General features: G+C 40.1%; 1 protein-coding gene across 10 annotated transcripts in view; it reads left to right on the forward strand.

The window, feature by feature from the left end:
• Positions 1 to 856: 856 nt before the first annotated feature.
• The window catches only part of ubr4 (ubiquitin protein ligase E3 component n-recognin 4), a 62,948-nt gene continuing 42,873 nt past the window's right edge, over positions 857 to 20,931 (forward strand). For 3 of the 10 annotated variants that reach the window (XM_080443472.1, XM_080443477.1, XM_080443479.1), the window contains exons 1-26: positions 857 to 987; positions 3,743 to 3,840; positions 4,506 to 4,609; positions 5,269 to 5,398; positions 5,870 to 6,015; positions 6,192 to 6,294; positions 6,599 to 6,740; positions 7,221 to 7,345; positions 8,359 to 8,483; positions 8,655 to 8,714; positions 9,376 to 9,566; positions 10,091 to 10,205; positions 10,900 to 11,037; positions 11,801 to 11,918; positions 13,421 to 13,462; positions 15,219 to 15,406; positions 15,725 to 15,881; positions 15,988 to 16,073; positions 16,312 to 16,481; positions 17,572 to 17,851; positions 18,599 to 18,731; positions 18,973 to 19,052; positions 19,279 to 19,407; positions 19,741 to 19,923; positions 20,236 to 20,358; positions 20,697 to 20,926. In XM_080443472.1, coding sequence (XP_080299598.1) covers positions 863 to 987; positions 3,743 to 3,840; positions 4,506 to 4,609; positions 5,269 to 5,398; positions 5,870 to 6,015; positions 6,192 to 6,294; positions 6,599 to 6,740; positions 7,221 to 7,345; positions 8,359 to 8,483; positions 8,655 to 8,714; positions 9,376 to 9,566; positions 10,091 to 10,205; positions 10,900 to 11,037; positions 11,801 to 11,918; positions 13,421 to 13,462; positions 15,219 to 15,406; positions 15,725 to 15,881; positions 15,988 to 16,073; positions 16,312 to 16,481; positions 17,572 to 17,851; positions 18,599 to 18,731; positions 18,973 to 19,052; positions 19,279 to 19,407; positions 19,741 to 19,923; positions 20,236 to 20,358; positions 20,697 to 20,926 — 3,521 coding nt within the window. In that variant the 5' untranslated portion in view covers positions 857 to 862. The remainder of the gene's footprint in view (positions 988 to 3,742; positions 3,841 to 4,505; positions 4,610 to 5,268; positions 5,399 to 5,869; positions 6,016 to 6,191; positions 6,295 to 6,598; positions 6,741 to 7,220; positions 7,346 to 8,358; positions 8,484 to 8,654; positions 8,715 to 9,375; positions 9,567 to 10,090; positions 10,206 to 10,899; positions 11,038 to 11,800; positions 11,919 to 13,420; positions 13,463 to 15,218; positions 15,407 to 15,724; positions 15,882 to 15,987; positions 16,074 to 16,311; positions 16,482 to 17,571; positions 17,852 to 18,598; positions 18,732 to 18,972; positions 19,053 to 19,278; positions 19,408 to 19,740; positions 19,924 to 20,235; positions 20,359 to 20,696; positions 20,927 to 20,931) is intronic. The other 7 variants (XM_080443480.1, XM_080443481.1, XM_080443473.1 and 4 more) reach the window with 5 other exon arrangements.

A 20,931-nucleotide genomic window follows, 5' to 3' on the forward strand; every position in this document is an offset into this window, starting at 1 on the left:
GTCAAGTTTCTTTATTTTGTTATGTCTTGAGTAAACTAAAATGTACTAGGGTAAATTAGTTATTATAATGCAAATATCTGTAGGGTCAACACCATAGACCAGTGATTCCCAAACTTCTTAGCTCAAGACCCCAAATTTTACCCAAACTAGTGAAAATAGCAGATCTACAAGCTCACAACAGGTCGCTTCGTGCCGTGAGCTTGAAGATCTGCTGTTTTTTATTATCTTTATTTGTTTATGGAAATTTTAAAATACTTGTTCAAATCTTTTGAAATATATATATATATATATATATATATATATATATATATTAAATATATCAATGTAGGAAACAAAAAAAGGGGATATTTACTCGCAACCCATAAAAATTGGTCCACGACCCAAACATGGGTCCCGACCCACTGTTTGGAAAACAGTGCCATAGACTGTAATAATAATGTGGATACAAACGCCAGCTGATCAAGGGGGCATGGCATATTTCCATGCCAACCACAAAGGTGATGCTGCCACAAATCAGGTATACCGTTAGATATTGCAATGGGAATATACAGTTCTCTTCTGTTTGGATTATATCCACCTACAGAAAATAGTCAACAACTCTGTGTATTTTTTTAAAATAAATAGATTTGTGCAATGTTGATTGATTTAATATCGTTTGTTAACAGTACACGTAGTACAGTTAAGTCAAAAGTTATAACACAAAAAGCCCTGAGGGGCTACTGAGGTCTTGTTATGTACCCAAAGGATACATAACAAGCTTTTGGCCTGTGAGCGCCCCCTATGGTTCACTTTCGGTTGCAGTGTTTTTTCTTCCTGTAGCTCTAGGTTTTTTTGTGTTTTTTTTTTCCTACAGAGTTTCAAGATGGCGTCGAGCGGAGGAGACGGAGAACACGAATGGACAGCGGCTGTCCGACCGCTTCTATCTGCTTCGTACACGGCTTTTGAAACGAAAGAGCTACCTCAGCTTATTGGATCTATAATAAACAGGTAATGTATTACATGTCAGTGAATTACGGCCCGCTGTTTACTTGGATATCAGCTGTACCCACCTGCAGCAGCTGGCTATCTACCTTGCTAGCTTAAGTCAACTTAGCTAGCTGCTGTTTGACTGGTATTGGCTCCCACTGACGTTAGCTAACGTGCTAGCTAACTAACTTATAAGGCTATTAAGCCTTATACTCTCTGGTAACTCGCAAGCCATTGCGAACAAGACACGGTCTACATTTGGCCGAGATTGTAGTTGCATTTGAATGCCGTGGCATGCAAATGTTACCCTACGTTGTAACAAACGAAAAATTGCTTTATCATTAGCAAGCTAACACAAACAAGCAGCTAGCTTATGGGCCTTGGACCCAGCTGCCCAACGCTAGGTAAGTTCCCAAGGCCCAGGAACAGTACATTAGCAACGTCACTTAGCGTATTTAACCCGGTTAGCATATTGAGACAGCCACATGGATTGTTGTTGACGCTTAATTTTGTTATATTAGCATTGCCAATTCAATCATAAGGGTGTTCGCCAGTCAGTTGAACGGTCATATAGGTATGTGGGTGGTTGGACGGAAAATGTAGGCGTAGACCAGGGTTCTCCTCGGATTGTAATAAGACGATGCTGCTGAGTCAGAGGTGATTGTTTAAAAATGATAAACTTAACATTGGTGTTGTTAAGAGATTGGATCATTATGATTCATATTTTGAGTGGATGTTTGCAAGTCATGCATGCTGATATACTGCTTACTGGGAAAAGGGTTGGTGCAGCACGAGTGTCAAACTCGTGAGAACATGGTTGATTGTCATGGCCAGTTGTCATTGTCACCAGCAGGGATTAGGTTCAGTGATCTAGCCCTGAATTTTGTCTGAGAACTCATTATACAAGAATAGTATGTACTGTAAGCTGTAGTGCTGTCTGCTTAGCAAACGCATGCACTGTGTTTCAAGTCAATAAGACAGGTCACTTAGGTACGGTACTGTGTGGTGGGGGTTGTCATTTGACACCCCGACTCAGATAGTTAATCATGAACTGGGTGCACTGAGGGGGTTCAATTGGCCTAGGTGCTATGATGCTATTGCTTGTTCTGTTTTGATACAACAGACAAACTGCAAAGAAAATGTGCAACTCTATACCTGTAGCCTGGTTGCAATGCATTATAGATTGTGAGGAATAATTTAGTTCCTGAATTGTAACCTTTTCAAGTGAAACTAGAGTTGGAGGAATAGACTAAAACGTTTTAAAAATTAGTGTTATTTGTCATTAGTTATTTATAACCATATAACGCTCCATGTAGGTTGGATGTTTGGACATTGCAGGCCTGAAAGCTCCTCTACACACATGAGAAAGCAAATAAATATAAATTCCTGTTTATTACTAGACCTGAAATCAGTAGCATAAGTATGTTACCCTTCATGTGCCAGGCACACAAGCACAGACAAAAAAAAGGGAAACATTCTTTGAATGTGCAAGTGCTGTGTGACTGTGTTTCATCATGGCATGATTGTCAAATGGCTGTCACATTTGATCTGATATACGTTTTCAGGCTTGGAGTATGGACCGAGATTACTCCTGACATGGTGTTAAAACTAACATGTAGATGGAGATAGTTATTTAATCTTAAAACTATTTTCAATGAAAATATCCTAGTGTAGTGTAGCTTTAAAGGTAGGGTAAGTGATTTTCTTTGGTTAAAATAAGTGTTAAATAGCTCTATATTCTGATAGTACTCATTGCTATAGAGTGTTTGTTCAGTAAAAGAAGTCTACTTGTCTCTCCAGCTCTTTATAAAACAGAAAATGCATTTTCGTTTCAGTTTCATTTCCAATTTTATCCAATCAGGATATAGATTAAACAAGTGAAATTGGAAGTGATGACACTAAGAAATGAGCAGACAAAATTGGAACTGGAACACTATAAAAATGAAGCTTAAAAATGGGTACTTTCTCCTGATTGGCTGAGATTTTGACACCTACCGGAAAATTTATTTTCTGTTTATTAAAGAGCTGGAGAGACGGGGAGACTCCTGTTACTGAACAAACACTCTATAGCAATGATTACTATCAGAATATAGTGCTTTAACCTTTTAACAAAATACTTTTTGTTTTAACCAAAAAATATCACTTACCCTACCTTTAATCTACTGAACAGTGTGGTCTCCCAAAAAGGATAACTGTTGGTCATGAGATTCCACCATAGTAGCGCTTTCCATAAACATAGGCAGTTTAACAGTTGAGAAGGTCAGACAGGTAGCCGCTAAGCAGCTCCACATGTCCTCCATCTGCCTGTTATCAAAACACAAATTGGGGGGCCGGGGACTTCTCGTGAGGAAGTTTGTTGTGGAGAAGTTTTTGTTAAGAAGCAGGTCTGTGAGTGACACAGTTGAAATGGGATAGAACCAGATGCTCAAAGCCAAGATCTTAACTATATTTGAAGTCAGTGGCAGCAATGCCAATGGAATCTCACACTGTTCCAGTAGCCATCTACTCTGCAGTGGAGTAGATGGACACGTTATGAGCCTTTTTAACTTTCTGAATATATATTTGGTCACTAGAACTCTCCCCAGCCCTCAGCCTTCTCCTTTTTAAATTGTTCTGTCACAGGCTTTCTCATCACTTTCCAATGTGGAGAACAGAAATGCCATAAAAGTTTGATAATACCCACAAACTACCAAAACCTACAGTATATGGTAATTATTATATATCCTTAAGGACATTTGTCAGTACAAACAAAATGTGTTCTAATTGTCATTTGCAGCGAATCTGAGATTCTTCACCATGACAAACAATATGAGCCTTTCTACTCATCGTTCGTGGCACTCTCTGCACATTACATCACCACAGTATGTGGACAAAGTAAGTATCTTTCATTTCCTCATTGCCATTCTGTTTTCTCACTTTTAATTTTAAAACGTGAGGGGGCCTTCACAGGATCCTCCCAACAAACAGAAGTGGCTGTAGTGTGTTCATGGGTGGGAACCCAGGTGGGCTGGGGAGGGCAATCTGTCGTTGCATTAGCTACTCCAGGTTGGTCGGGGTGCTTTTTCAGCATGGAATGGAACTGGGATGCGTTATGCACTCACAGTGAAATTGTCACTGTCTGGTGAAAAGAAGCGGATGGCAGAAGTGTCACGTGTACTGGGGGAGACGTGGTTATCTGCACCCTCCCCAAGACCAAACAGTAGGGGTTAGCAGTGACAGGTACTACATGGTGCGATTTGGGATTGGTATCTATCGTGTCTAAATTGGGAGAAAAATGGGGAAAAGATGAATACAAATTTTACCATTTGTATGCAAGAAGTATTAATTTGTGCTCACATAAATACACATTTGTAAAACAGAACATTAACGATTTGTGCAAGTTGTGAGTGATTCATGAATAAGTTAGATCCCCCCAGAATACATAATGGCCTATACATTTTTGTTGTTCCTTTAAACAAACAAATTAACTAAATTATGCCAAATTGACTAAATTAGGCCAATCTATCTATTCTGTGTACTTGATATTCTGCTTATTTTAGTTCCCAGGAATCAGTTGCTGTCAGTAGCTGCAGCATGCAAAGTACTGATAGAATTCTCCCTGCTGAGGCTGGAGAACCCAGACGAAGCATGTGCTGTGTCACAGGTAAGCCAAATGAACTCCTTGATGTGACCAAATCTGGCTAATGGAGGATAGTGCTGTAGCTGTATTGATGCTAGAAGAGTACCTAACGGCACTTAACCACATGAACCCTAGCATCCATATTCTGACCATGTCATAATAGGTGAACATTCGGAACAAATGGGTGAACATTTGACAATAATAGAAGGTATTTGTTTATTTTGGTATTTGTTTATTTACACAATTACAAACGACAACAAAGTAAGCAAGAACAACATAATAGTGGATTGTGCAGGTGAGATTTAAAAAAAAACTGTGGGCTTTATAAAGTCAATCTCACCCCAATCTGAAGTCTACAAGCTCACAACGTGCCGTGACCTGTTTTGAGCTTGTAGATGTGCGTTTTTTGCAATTTGACATACAATGATGTATGTAGAGTTTAACAACTGTTTAACTTTACAGAGGATAATTATAACAGGATTACTCTGCACGCTTTTATACGCAATCTTATTTCCCAAATATCCATACATTTTTATGTTAACAATGAATACAAATAAATGCAGTCTTGTTCTGAGTTAAATGGTAAACTGTCTATAATGGGAATGCATCCATTTTCACATTAGTCTGTTTTATTTATTTCAAGTTTGATTAATTTAAACTATGTTGTTTCTTCTTCCCTTAAGAAACACCTGATCCTTTTGATAAAAGGACTTTGCACTGGCTGCAGCAGACTAGACCGTACAGAGATCATTACCTTCACTGCTATGATGAAGTCCGCCAAGTTGCCTCAAACTGTCAAGACGCTTTCAGATGGTAAGTCTGCTTTAAAAGGATTTACAAAGGTTAAAAAGAAACACTGGCCTACAGATGCAAAGAGCGAAAACAATGTCGGAGGTCATAGCAAATTGTGGTCACAACAATATTAAAGTATAGCCGCACACTCGTAGCTGCCGATGCCAATAATTTATTGTGGAAACACACCAGTCACAACAATACAAACAATACTACAAATATACTTTTCTCAGTTTAGGTGCTCAGGTACTTATTTGGCTTTATAGGGCAGAATACTGGGTATGTCACAACATTACTGGATGGAATGTAGTCATTTGTTAGTTCATTATTATGGTAGAGCAAACAAGCGAATTATTCAGAAGTGGAAAAGATAACCCACACTGATAAAATGTTTTAGTTTTCTACAGTAGTATGCATAAAGCTGGGGACAACAGGCTTTGATGTTGCTAAAGTCATGCCATTAAGGTGGATGTCTTCTTTTTAATATAACAGTGGAAGACCAGAAGGAGCTGCCCAGTGCTGTGAACCCAGAGGCCCGACAGAAGGAAGTGCAAATGAACTTCTTCAATCAGCTGACTTCAGTTTTTAACCCTGACCTTACCACCATCTTGGCCTCTCCGTCAGCACCGCACATGCAGGTTTGTATAATCAATCCATGAATCAGCTCCTCATTGTGGTAATTAATTGAGCTGCCCTTGAACCATAGTTCACCGCTAGTCTTGTCATAGTGTTAACTCAGCACTGAAATGGCAGTAATCCATTTTAATGGCCGTTATCCTTTTTTTTCCTTTTGTGCTTACCTCACTACATGTAGGCTGAGAGTGATTGTGATGACCAAACAACAACAGATCAGGCCATTCAGGCCAAGATGAAAAATGCCTTCGTCTCTCAGAATGTGTCAAGCTTACAAGAACTAGGTGAGTAGATGTTGGAGTTTTTTTGGGGGGTAGAATTTCATTTACTAATCCGTTGTTTAACTTTATGTTTACTAATAACCTTGAGGACAACTTGGATGTGCAATAATTGTTATTCTTGAATTTGCAGGTAGTGCAGTATTGCATTCAGTATTAGATAAAATGTTATATACAATTTTAAATGTATAAAACGGGGGAAAAAAAATCATGTTAACTGTGTACACGCCCCTGCTAGCACCTAGTGAAAGTTCTCCCATTTTTGTGCATTTGTAAAATTCTGTTCATTCCTTATGATTTATGTGTTCAGGTGGGTCTGAGAAGTTGCTACGAGTGTGCCTCAACCTGCCCTACTTTCTTCGCTATATCAACCGCTTCCAGGATGCTGTATCAGCCAACTCATTCTTCATCATGCCTGCAACTGTGGCTGATGCCACTGCAGTCCGCAATGGGTATGTCAAGTAAATGCATCTAAAGCCATGTCTTTGTTGGCTGTTCGCTCTGTCCTGTTTGTTTCATTAAGTTCTTAGTTGGAAAAAATGTATAAAAAAATTACACAAGCAGCTAAAATAGAGATACCAAAGGGAAGGAGACAAGGCCATAAGGTGCACAAGGACTTACAGAGGTCTATTTTGTGTGGTTTAACATGCAGTTCTCCAGAATATAAACGGAGAGACAGAAGGCTCTTAGATCGCATTTTCCATAATGTGATCTGTACCTCTTTAGTATCAATGTACTTGTCCGTGTTATTATTTTTGTCTTTGTATGTAACAGCAGAGCAGAAGTTGTGTATTATTTTATTCATTAGAAAATTGGTATCGTTACATACATGTTTTGTACGTCCTCTGTCTTCTTGTGAAGTCCATTATGTGTCATATGCATACACAGAAGTTTGACTTAATAGTACTTGACTTGTCTGAATCCATGTTCAGGTTCCATTCACTGGTGATTGATGTGACTATGGCTTTGGACACACTGTCCCTACCTGTCCTGGAGCCCCTGACACCAGGCAGACTACTAGATATGACCGTATTGGCTCTGAGTTGTCTCTATGCTGGTACGTACTAGTGTATTTACTGTATTTAAGCATAACAATCACTGTCTTTTAATAGAAACTACTGTATGCTATTGATCAAATAATTCAGCTAATGGACGACAGACCTGCCATGTGCCAACCTGTACGCATCTTTCGTACCAGGTGCACATTTTGACATGAAAGTACGCTGATACGATTTCTTTGTCCCTCCAAAGTACGAAAATAGTGGTGGCGCCTTGCGAGTTTGATTGTGCAGAATGTGCACCACTTTATGCCCTGAGCAGAGCGCAGATTTCTTTCTGCCAGTTTGCATTCTCATATAACATCAGACAACCTCTCTCTATAGATCAGTCTCTCTCTCTTTCGCACACACACCCTCTCTCCCTCTCTCTCTATCCCCCTTTCTCTCTCTCTCTGACACTCGTCTCCTCAGTATGGCTCTGTGGAACAGATGCTGCGTGTTGTTGCGATAGTAAATCTCCCCAAAGACAACAGAACTATGTTGACAAGTCAATGTTGGTGTAAGAGATTCGCTTGGAAATCAATGTTTTAGCTATGTGTTTAATTGGTGTTCTAGTGTTAATGAGCTGTAGGCAGCATACATGTGCATTAAGTTTGCATGACACTTATGAAAACAATTATATTGTGATTAATCAATATAACTTATCAACATACATTTTTGATTGATAATGGTATCCCAATATTTGTGTTACTCAGAATAAAAAGCAGATTATTGTTGAATAACTTATTGACTTATATATGGAGGCTAGTGGGAAATGACTGCGTTCAAGCGAAGCGGCGTGCGCAAAAGTGGTGCAAAAGCACACAAGTGTGCTACTCAAAACATTTTCCCAAGATTGGCAGGTCTGTAGCGACCAGAATTATTTTTTTATTATTAATTACAGCATTTTAACATTATAGAACATGAGTTCTGCAATATTGATGCAATATTAATTCAGCAGTTAATTTGACCTTGTTTTTTGAGAGTTTCTGTTGTATAGCAGCAGAGTTTAACCAGGCCTTGTTTTCTTCAGGTGTAAGCGTGGCTACTTGCATGGCCATTTTGCAGGTAGGCAGTGGCTTGCAGCTTCGCTCTGCCTCCACAGGGACAAAGGAGGAAGATTATGAAAATGATGCAGCCACCATCGTCCAGAAATGTGTGAGTATTACAGATGTCTACAATAGATTTGTGACATTGTTTACTGGTTCAACCAAAAGAAAACAGATTAGCGTGCTAATACAGATTGCATTGGTCATATTGGATTGTGTTTTTTTTACATGGTAGAAGATATGAAAAAATAATAAGTTCAATATTTGTGTTTTTAAACAGCTGGAAATCTATGAGATGATTGGACAAGCCATCAGTAACTCTCGTAGAGCGGGCGGTGAGGTGAGTACTGTACCTGAGTACCACATCTACTGAATTTTGTCACAAGCGCAGTTCATGCAGCTGATCAGAAAATGATAATATACCATATTTTATCAACAATTGATTCCAGTTATCTGTCAAAACATGATTTCAGATTTTCTTTTTAACTCTTTGACTCGTGTTTTAGTAGTTTTAAAGTTGTCATAAAAGTTTAGATCCATATTTATCGATCGATTCACTGTGTGTTTCCGGAGCAGGAGTCTCTGACTATTGCTCCGGAAGCAAAACATTGCATCCGGAGCTAGTGTCCCCTTCACTACAGGCCGTTGAAAACACGTGTCTCCTTGGAAAAATGGACAAAAAAAAAAGAACAGAGATACAGGCGAAAGAAAAAAAAATACAAACATGGAGTCGACGGGAACAGAATGACGTTAAATCCATTATTTCCGTATCCGTTTGTGCTACAGTTTTACTGCTCCCTTCGGATTCAAGATCAGACCGTGACGGTCTATAAAACAACATTAAGTAAAAACTCGGGATTTCTCGTTCTGGCACTGAGGGCATTCAGAAAAAACTTGGGATAACTCGGGGCTTGGCACTGAGAGAGTTAAGCACTGAACTATTCTAGTAATGATGGTAGTTTAGTTACAAGCTATTTTCCTTTTTTGTATTTATTCAACAGCACTATCAGAACTTCCAGTTGCTGGGAGCCTGGTGCCTGTTAAACAGCCTGTACCTGATCCTCAACCTAAGCCCCACTGCCCTGGCCGATAAAGGTAAAGAGAAGGATCCTCTGGCTGCACTGCGTGTTCGGGACATCGCTGCACGCACCAAAGATGGAGCTGGGTCCCCTAAACTTGGCCCTGGGAAAGGGTGAGAGTTGATATATACTCCCATGAATGAAATTATATGATTACATTATTCACTGCTTAGTCAGACAAGATCACAACTATCATGTCACAGTTGTGGGGAGTCATTATGCTAGGTCTCTTATTAGTATCCCTTGCTCTGCTTAAATAAACTACATAGACATACTACCGCCATCTGAGAAGCACAGTGCTGGAGGGCGCCAGTGCTACAACAGCTCAACTATGCAGAAATGGCCTGAAATTGCATTGTAATGTGTGTTTTTGTCAGTTTTTTCACTGTGTTGAGCCCAAATATATTGTTTTTTGTGAGTACATCTCCCGGCCATGATGTACAAGTACACCAAATGGACATGATGCTAGTATGTTGCAGGGAGGCATTGGGTATCATTTTTATAGTCTGGTATGACCCGGCCTGGGCTTGAAACCCAACCTCCCAATCTCAGGGCGGACACTCTAACCACAAGGCTACCGAGTTGGTGATATGTGTTGTAGGATCCCTTAATTGATGAGTGTTTCTTTTTTCCAAAGACACCAAGGGTTTGGAGTTCTGTCTGTAATCCTGGCTAACCACTCCATCAAACTCCTGACATCGCTTTTCCAGGACCTTCAAGTAGAGGCCCTGCACCGGGTAAGCAACAATAAAGTGAGTTGAAGTGTAGTCTCGCAGCCAGATAATTAGATGGATATCTAACGTCTGTTACACAATTGGTGGGCCTAACCACCTGTGACTTAAATGAGAATTTTGGACTAAGTTTTTCTTACCTTTTCTATGATGTTATGATATCTTAGGATGAATGGTACAGTAGAAAATTTTCATAACTCCATCCTGGGTCCGCCACAGCTTAAAACGTGCGCAGATAGGCCTTGCGTTAGATCACATATTTTAATAGCTTTATTTATTTTTTATTTTTTGAGATCTGACGTTCATAGTGACAGAACACTGTTTTGGTTGCATAGTGTTCTGTCACTATGAACGTCAAATCAAAAAAAAAAAAAAATGTGATCTACTGTTTTCTACTGTACCATTCATCCTAAGATATCATAACCTCATAGAAAAGGTAAGAAAAACTTAGTCCAAAATTCTCCTTTAACTGAAATGAAGTGTGAAATGATAAATTAAAGTTGTTGCGGTGGTGTCGCTTACCAAAAATAGCAATCAGCTTGTAGATTGGCTATTTTTGGTGTGCATAATCATCATTCAACAGAGTATAATTTAAGCATAGATGTTAAGCCCACCCATTTTAAAAAAATCAACATTTTTACCTGGTATCGAAAATGTTACAGTGAAAGTCACATGTAACCATCTCGGCTTCCTTTTTCTCCTACCTTCCCAACAGGGCTGGGCCAGTGATGGACCCCCAGCTGAGCTCAACATCATGGCTCAGAGCACCTCCATCCAGAGAGTCCAAAGGCTCATAGACTCTGTACCGCTGACCAACCTGCTCTTCACCCTGCTGTCTACTTCATACAAGAAGGTAGTAATTGACAAAGACCGGAAAATATAATTATCTGTGTTTGTTGTTGAAAAATTAACGTACATCTTACTATTAGCCGACTGTCCGGTATCCTGTATGGAGACAGTTGCAGCTGTAACTTTTTCACACCTTTCAACCGACTGATCTCCCGACTTCATTCAACTTAATTCTGTAGTAATCTGGACAACAAAGTTTGTAGACCACTTTAACATGAGCATATTTGGAGCTACTCCAAACATAACCAAATGGAGCAAGCTCTGTTCTAAATCCAAACCTTAACTGGCTTGCTGTAATCTATTACGTTCTTGTAAAGTTCCATTGCTGTTGTACTGTATATCGTCACTCATTGAATGCCTCAAATTATTCAACTGTAACTAAATGTTGTATAATTTGATATACAGTAAAACATTTAGTGCTGTGCCCGACTCAGTTTTTTCTTTGTTGAATCAGATTCGGCAGTTCAATATGGCGATTCTATGATTAGTTTTATGTCTAAAGTTCTAGACTAGAGTGACATACAAGGCACTACACACACACCGCTGCCCCCAGCTTTAAAGCAGGCCCGGATCTAGGCCAATTTGCGCCAGCCTTTAAAGAAGATATTCCAGAAAGCTAAGAGCTGTCAGGCCTGAGAAAGAAAAGACTGCTTGACTCAAAGAATCTCAGTGATCTCTGAGGAACCTCTGGCAGATACTTAAAATAGCCGACTTCCAAAGGGAAGCCCTACAGTCATCATGCTGTCCTCATGTCCTTCGTCCATCAGGCATGTGTGCTCCAGCGCCAGAGGAAGGGTTCAGTCAGCAGTGATGCCAGCGCCTCCACTGACTCAAACACCTACTATGAAGACGACTTCAGCAGTACAGAGGAGGATAGCAGTCAAGGTAATGGGCATTATTCTGTATTATAATCTGATGCATGAACACTGTAGCATCCATACTGTAGTAGGATGTGAGGTTCATGCCCGAGTTCATGCTACCAGTCTCTGCACTTGGCTAATTGTGAACGACTTTGGATAAAAGCATTCATCAAATGTTAAACATGTTAAACAAAGACAATGGACATCATACATTTCCCCCCATTGTTGTTCATCACCATACTGATAATTTCTTCAATGCAATTGCAAACAATCAAAATCTGATTTGCTGCAAATATCTGTTCTACTGGGGATTAATATGGTGTGAAAATATCAAGGATGCTCTTATCCAGGGTAACTTGCAGTCAGTGAGCAGTTATGGCCTCAGTGACTCAAGGACACGCTGTTCATCACTGATATGTTCATTTATTCTCTCCATTCAAAATAGTCAGTCTGAGCCAAAATAATAAGAGTAGATGTTTTAAGCTACAAAAGTGCGCTCCTCTGAGTCTGAGCACAGATCTCGGCCAGGCGTGGTTGCCTACCCAGAGTTTGTACGACAGTGTTAGTGTTTGTGACGGCACCTATGGGCAGAAGTGAAAGTGGTTTTGGAGGACCGTTCTATAGAGGCCCCTCAACATGCAATTATACTTTGGGTATGAGTATGATTGGATGCTGCGTGCATGATATATGGCATTGTTTGTAAGAAATAGTTCCCGCTCACAAATTTGTGAAAGCAATTACAAGCAAACGGTATTAGGGCTGAGATGCATCAAGGATGATTTGAATAGCTTAGGCTGTGTAGGACAGGCTATGAAGGCTGTGGAAAATTGAGTAATTGACTGAGTCTGGCCACCTGGCAGGCTATAGAAAGGTCAGTACATTCATGTCAGTCTGAAGGTTATGTGAAGACTTTTATTCCAAAGTTTTTGAGTTGACTAAAATTCACTCACACACAAAAGAAAAGAAAGAAAAGTCATCTCTAAAATCGTTTTTTTGTCGACAAAAGGCATTTCAGACTTAACTAGCGGTCATAATGGCAGATTTCAGTCTTTGAGTTGGCAGAAAGAACGTTTGATTTTGTCACCGATGGGGGTCGGCAAAATTGAGGGTCTTGATCACTTTCATAACAAAGAATAATTGGCACAGTTCTGTGGCCTCAACTGGCTCCATTTGCCAATCTGCAATTCTCACTAAGTGAGAAACGAGCTTAAATGGCACTTTCAATGCAGACCAGATCTAAAAAAAATTACTTCAACTTTTTCTTTACAATAATACAATAATGATGTTATAAATTTCACCTGATGTTATAAATTTCCCCTCCCGCAATTGGTTGTATAGCATTTTGGAATAAAAATCTTCATGTGTCAAACGAAATGCATACAGACACACACACACACACACACACACACACACACGCATACAGTGGAACATCACACAAGCAGTCATACATACAACAACAACACTGACCCATATTGTTGTCACTCCATTGCACAATGCCAGTGTAGTTGACAGTGTCTACTATCTCAGCAGAAAGAAGAGAGGAGAAGACAAGTGCAGCTTGTGTCTCAGGTCAGCAGTTTTCTGTCCTCAGGTCAAAGACTTGGTGTTCACCTCACTGTCCTAGATTGATCTGTTTTTCTTTTTTTCTTTTGGTGTATGTCACACAATTTAGGCTTTAAGCTGTGGCCCTGTTTAGTTTAGGAAAAGAACAGAGCTACAGATGAGCAGGCTTTAGCAAGATCTCTCTCTATCTCTCTGTCTGTCTGTCTGTCTGTCTGTCTGTCTGTCTATCACATACACACACACACACACACACACACACACACACACACTTGGTTTTAATTGGCTAAGTTACATTGTTGTCTTGTGTACCTCTCTTGGCTCGGAGTAGTGTGAATACCAGTAGGTTGATGTGTGGGTACTCATTCTTGGCTTGATAGGAATACTTCAGACAAAGAGCAGTGCTATGATCAAATTAATATCAGCCAATATTGATTATTATTATAATTATTTTATCAAAGGCTATGGTCCCAAATGAATGTTGAAGAAATCAGAATGTTGAAACGGAAAATGTAAAAACATTGTCTGTTGTCAGACAATGACAAACAAAGCCATGATATGTGTCTTGTGCAGTCCATTGTGCCATGGCACTGGCCATAGCCGGACTCGAGTCCTTGGCACCCATAGCACTGCTGGTTTTCACTCTAGCAATAAAACATTTCGATTTGCAGGTGGGACTAATGCTTAATTCAGTTAACCACCTGGTACAAAACGGCATGCTCTAGTGTGTATCCGCCTGGAGAGAACCACTGTGCTATGGCATCTGTGGCATATTGGAGTATATTTTTGTGGCACAATTCTGGAAGATACTGCTAGAGCGTTTAATCACTTTCAGCCTGGCGAAAATGTAAAAAAAACCTCCATGAATTCAAGGCTTCATGGGGTGTAATTGATAGAAAATAAGTAATTTGTTTGGGTGAACTACTCTTAAATATGTTTGTGGTATAACCAGATTTTATTGGCACATATCTTGGCGAAGTTTGCAATGCTGCAGGATTTGTTTGAATTAAATCAACCTAATTTCGTATTTCCGTTATTCCGACCCTTTATGTCAATAATGTAGCCCTCCTTAAAGCTATGTTATACTGTTGGGTTATCTTTCTTTAAATGGAACTTTCTGTGGCTCATCTGTGTATTGCATTGTGTAGCTGTCGCCGATGCACCATGGGAACTGTCATTTCTTATTTAATCACATTTGACATGTAAAATGACCCAACATTATCAACTAATTGGGCTGAATGAAATGTAATAATGCCATTGAAATCTTAATACAATTTCATTTATGTATTTCGACCGCATCAAATACAGGTCACAGAACATGTCAGAGCTAGATTGTCAATCATTAGTGATTGATTGTTTCTGTGTTGAATTTTGGGATGTTATAATTGAAAATGCTAGATCATTTTTACACTAATTTTAAAGTACAGTAGGAGAAGAGCCAAATGATTGTTTTCAGTGCAATATGAGCATGTCTGCTGTAACAGCTAGCTACGTTTCCAAACATCTAATGTTCTGAAAGGCACTCAGTGCTCACTGCTTTTGCCCTTTTAAGTGGATATATTCACCAATTAAACTTCAGTCACAGCACTTTTTAAGCTAATGGCAGACTTTGGCACTTTGGTCTACCAGCCGCACGGCATTGTTGGTGTCAAGTATTGTGAAGCTTTTGCTACTTCTAGCAATCAACATTGTGTCATTAATGTTTGGAGCATATACTGCATTACCTTTGTCAGGGAATGCATGTTAATGATTTTCGTCTTTTCAGATGATGACAGTGAGCCTATCTTGGGCCTTTGGTTTGAAGAGACAATCTCTCCAACCAAAGACAAAGTGGCTCCACCACCTCCTCCACCACCTCCACCCCTGGAGACATCCCCTAGACTGAAGAGCCCCAGCAAGCAGAATACAAGTGAGAACGGCAACATCTTGGCTGGCCGTAAAGACCCAGAGCTGGTGAGGCATTGAACACTGGCAAAACAATAAAATACAAACCTCCTTTACATTTTACTATATGAAATATAGATACAAATTTTGTTTCCTCAAATGCTGAATAGTCTGCTATTGATAGATAATGGCAAAGGTAAATATTTGTGTGTATGGTCTTTCTTCAGTCCCCTTTTGAATGAAATTTATATTCTTTTATAGTAAAATACAAATTAAAAAGCTTTTCATAATGTTCCTTTCTGTTTCCGAGGCACGTAGACTTTTGCCCGTTTCCTGTTCTAAACTCTGAATAACTCTACAATTCATCCCTGTTTATTTTCCCGTTAGTTCCTAAGTCTGGCATCCAGCATTCTGAACTTCATCACTACTTCAATGCTGAAGTCTCGGAACAATTTCATCCGAAACTACCTGAGCGTGTCTCTTACCGAACAGCACATGGCTACATTGGCCAGCATCATTAAAGACGTGGACAAAGATGTCAAAGGTTGGTCAGAAAAAAACAATGTTTATAGTTAAATTAGATTGACACTCAACCTCCATATCAATAATGGATTTCTTTAAACATGGCTGCTGCATGCTGTGTTTTACAGGGTCCTCAGATGAAGTGTTTTCCCTGGCGCTTTATCACTTCAACCACACCCTGGTGACATCAGACCTCCCATCCCCAGCCTTGCAGGTAAGAAATTAAATGATGTACAGCAGGTCAGTTTTACGCCAAAAAGAATGGTAGTAGCTTAACCTTTGTCTACACCCAGGGTTTGTCTTTAGTTGACAACAGTGCTTTAACAATACAGCACTTTTTATATTTACTGGATCTCTAACGTTTTATCACACTGTACATACAATAAAACATCAAGTAATAATAATATGATGTTCTGGTTGGCTTACAACTGTATTGTTCTTGTCCTTCTCAGAGCACCCTTCTTCAGCAGCTTGGCGTTGCCCCCTTTTCAGAGGGTCCATGGCCTCTCTACATCCACCCTCAGTCCCTCTCAGTGCTCTCGAGACTTCTCCTTATATGGCAGCATAAAGCCAGCCTGCAAGGAGAACCTGATGTGCCTGATTGCATGAAGGTTTGGGAAAGGTACGCTATGGCAACCTCGTATTATAAGTCACCCAAGTCAATGATGTACCACAATTTTGCCCTTAACTGACCTGTATTTCCTAAATATGCAGCACTACTACTAAGTACTTTTCTTTCGTTTCAGTTTGAAGTTTGATTTTCTCTTCACTTGGTTTGGTTTTCATGTAGTAGTAGTAGTAGTATTTTATTTTGGTCTTAGCAGGATAAATTCAATATATTCAACATATCATCATATCATATCATATATGGTTTAGACCAAAAAGGTGTAGGCTGAAGCCAATGGCTTATTTTACCTATCCTTTTTCACACAAAACAAATTGACGTAAAGGAAAAAAGAAAAACTACGAAAACAAGAAAAAACAAACGAGAAAACAGACAAAAGAGAATATGTCACTTCTGTCATAAAGTATTTTATGTACATACTCTGACTATGAGACACTTAGAACCTAAAGTCTTCCTAGGTCATAAAACGGCATTGCTCACCGAAAATAATAGATGGGAGGGAGGGAAAATAACGTGCCATCATGACAATGTATGTTGTATGACAAAGAGGTTCTGTTTGTCTGTGTGTGTCCAGGGCTAATCTTGCCCTGCACTGATCAGTGCCAACTTTCTTGTGCACGATGCCAGTAAACCAAGGAAGTAAATCCCTGAATATGCCAATGTTTTATACTATTTGAAGTCAATATGACACCACAGTGTCAATAAGTCCAAGAGCCACATGAAAGCCATGCCGTTATTAGACACTTATTTTATCTCCGCCAAGGCAAGGGGGAGACTATGTTTTTGCCCTGTCTGTCTCTCTCTCTTGCAAACCACTACACTGATCAACATTTTTTGATGCATATTTTATTTTGTACAAATATTTGTTACATTTTGTAAATTCATAATCACAGACCCGCCGTCCTGCCGGTCCTACTGAACCACCTTTCAGTCTTGCCCAAATATGGAGCTGTGTGGAACTCAATACGAGGATTTCAATATCATGTCATATTGTTGATGTCATCTTCTGGCGGAGATATGTGTTCCACTGAGCGCACCTTTCTAGTTTACCCTTCCTTTCACACCGCCCACTTCTGCTATCTCACAGGTTTCTGGGAACACTGAAGCAGCATACCATCCAAGGCTCCGTTCACGCTGATGAGGACCTCAACGTAGAACACCTCCAGCTCTTGTTGCTGCTCTTTCACAACCTGTCCGAGAAGGGCCGGCGCTCTGTTCTCACATTAGTCACCCAGGCCGTCGCAGAGGTGGCCCAGAACAAAGACACCCAGTTGAAGGCTGTACCCCTCAACCTGGCGCGCCTGCTATTGGTGTTGGATTACCTGCTGCATCACTACTCCAAGGCACCCATGTACCTCTATGAACAGGTTTTACGTCCTATTATTTATTTTATTCATTTATTATCTCCACCAGGCCGAAGGCAGGGGGATATTATGTTTTCCCCCCCTGTGTCTATCTGTCTATGGCCAATCTTACAAACCATTGAATTCATAACCTCAGATCTACCATTAAGCTAATCCACCGAATCAGTCTTGTCCAAATATGGAACCGTGTATTTGGACATCATATTGATGACTCAAGATTCTCTGGTAGAGATTTGTGTTCCGAGCGCCCCTTTCTATTTTTGTTTTTCTATGAATCAAGAAGGTTTATTTGTCATTACTCATACCGGCACAAGTTGTGAAATGTAATTGTTTCCGCGCCTCCCCCCAAGTGGAGCTTACTATGCAACCGTGCTCGGGTTGTGTGTGTGTCTCTCTGTGGCTCTGTGGCTCTGTGTGTGTGCACTGCCTGCACTGCCTGTGTGCAGCCGCCAGAGTGCGCCAGAAGTGGCGCTTACTCTTGACACATCTCAGAGTGCCGCCGCGCCCCCATGTGACGAGTCCGTAAATACACAACATAACAATTTTAAAAAGACAACAAAAAAAATAGGGCTGCGTTCGCTTCCCGCGTTCGCGCGTCTTACTTGTTGTGGTAAGGTCTGCAACGTTAACTTCCCTTTTCTTGTATTCACCCGTTTGTTGGCTTGGTTCTTTTATTATATAACCAGTTCCAGCACTGCAATTCACAGAAATTGTGCTTGTAATTGAGCTAATCCAAGTTGTGATTTGCAGGTACAGTACAATCTTCTCACCCCACCATCCTCTGGGCCAAGTTCTGTTCAGGATGGAGGCAAGCGGAACAGCCTCCCACTCTACTATGGTTTTAAGGAGGTTGAGGACAACTGGGCCAAGCACTGCTCAGCAGGTAGGACCAGTGTAGGACAATAATGTTTGAAAGTTAGTTGTTTGTAGTTCTGTTAGGGTTCAGGTTTAACCCAACCAAAACTAAGCCTAATTGACCAGTATTAAAGTCTTCCATATTCACACTCCAACCATTTTGCACTTACATCATGTGTATTTTCATCGAGCCTCATTGTTGGTGAATGTCTAGGAGCCGCTAGTAGTGAAACTGATCAGTAATAATTGCATACATTTTCCCCTTGTAGATTCCACCGTACAGCCTAAATTCTACTGCGTACTGTCCCCTGAGGTATCTGAAGACGACATTAGCAGACTAGACAGCAAGGTGAGACTCCATCACTCCGTCATTTTATCTAGCATAAAACTGTTTTTATGCATATGTTGAATAAAAGAGGAAAATATTTAAGCTATGATGTCAATTTAACCTATAGTTACATTTACATCGGTGCATGAAATATTTAAATAAGTAGTTCAATATATCCATATCCTTTAATTTTTGTGTGCAGGCATTTGAACACTGTCCTTCAATAAAGAATTTTCTTTTCTTCCAGGTATTTCCCAAGCTGTTTGGTGGTGCAGTGAAGTATGATGAACTTTACTCGTGGCTCATTTCACTCCTGGCAGCGGGGTCTCAGTTTGACACAGCAAGGAGACAAGAAAACAAACCAATCACTCCTATGGTGAGACCACAATATGGATACAATTATTAACTATCACTATTACCTTAATTTGTTGATGTGTGTATAATATTTATTTCTTTTAACATAATTCACTACATAATTTCAGTACTACTTCCACTTGTTTCTTCCATGTAAAAAATATTGTATTGCCTGAACCTGAATTACCTGAATACATTTAATGGATAAACATGGGCAATCTTAATAAAAAAACATTTAATGTACTATGGTTCCGTTTAGGCTAAGAGATGTCAAAACAGCATTATTTGCGTAACAAATGACATCTATAATCTACTGCACATCTGCTTGATAAGTTGGGGTATTTCTATACTGCAGGAGGCCTGCTCCCTTCAGTACTATTTCCTGGTGCTGTGGAGAATTCTGGGAGTCCTGCCGCCCTCCAAAGCCTACATGGAGCAGCTGAAGACAGGCTGCAGTGACCCAAGTGAGAGCGACATCCTTCACACCTTACGGTGGTCCTCTCGTCTGCGTGTTCCCACCTATGTGAACTGGATCAAGGTTTGGACATTTAGCTTCTTGATAGCTTTGTTGCAAATGGCTCGAAGATCAATTTAACAGTAAATCCTTTGTGTAAATTGAATTCAGAACAAGTACCGGTACACTCTTCAGAGTTGAATTAACAATGGGATTTTATTGTGGATATGATGCTAGTTTTGACTTTATTGCATGGGTGCATATTACTGGTTTGGGACCAAGATTTAGATTTTAAAATGTATTTATCACTTGACCAGCAGAGATTTCTGTGCTATTGTAAATCACCATTTTGTGATGGTGCTTTTATGTTTTACTAATGCTGTTATCAACTTACAGGAAAACTTGGTCAAGCAGGGGATGAAAGCAGACCAGGCTGCCTCTCTGGTTGATACAACAGCGGCCAAATGCAGCACTGTGAAGTACGATGTGGAACTAGCAGAGGAATATATCGCCAGGCAGGTAAGGACTATCACAATGTCAGTGACAAACCAGGTATTCACTGTACAGTGTACCCAGTACACAAATGTCTTCCTGTGACTTCCTAACAGTGTTCATTTTGACAGCAAATTTGTCATCTGAAATGGTTTAGTTTTAGTCTAGTTTTCTACAGTTGATTTTGTCGACACAATTTTTTTTGGGCGGGCCTTGATGGCGTCTTAATGACTTGCATACTGAAAATAGCCGATCTATAAGCTCACAATGTTGACACTTTAGTTTTTGTCAGTGAAAAAAGGTAGTCGGCAAACATTTTTCTTCATGTTTTAGTCGACCAAATTAACACCTTCCTAATGTTGCAGATTTCTGCCTTTTCCGCCGTGGACCCAAGTGCGATCCTGCCACTTCATCAGGTGCCCTCTCTACAAGCCATCTATACACTGGATGCGGTCATTTCGAAGGTGCAAGTGTCTCTAGATGAGCATCTGTCCAAGGTGGCCATAGAGGCAGACACCCTGAAAGCCTCTGAGATCACCAAAAACCTGCTGCCTGCTACGCTGCAGCTGATTGACGTTTACACGGCCTTCACAAGGTGAG

Source organism: Gymnoscopelus braueri, assembly GCF_963280865.1.
Source record: "Gymnoscopelus braueri genome assembly, chromosome: 12".
Taxonomy (NCBI): domain Eukaryota; kingdom Metazoa; phylum Chordata; class Actinopteri; order Myctophiformes; family Myctophidae; genus Gymnoscopelus; species Gymnoscopelus braueri.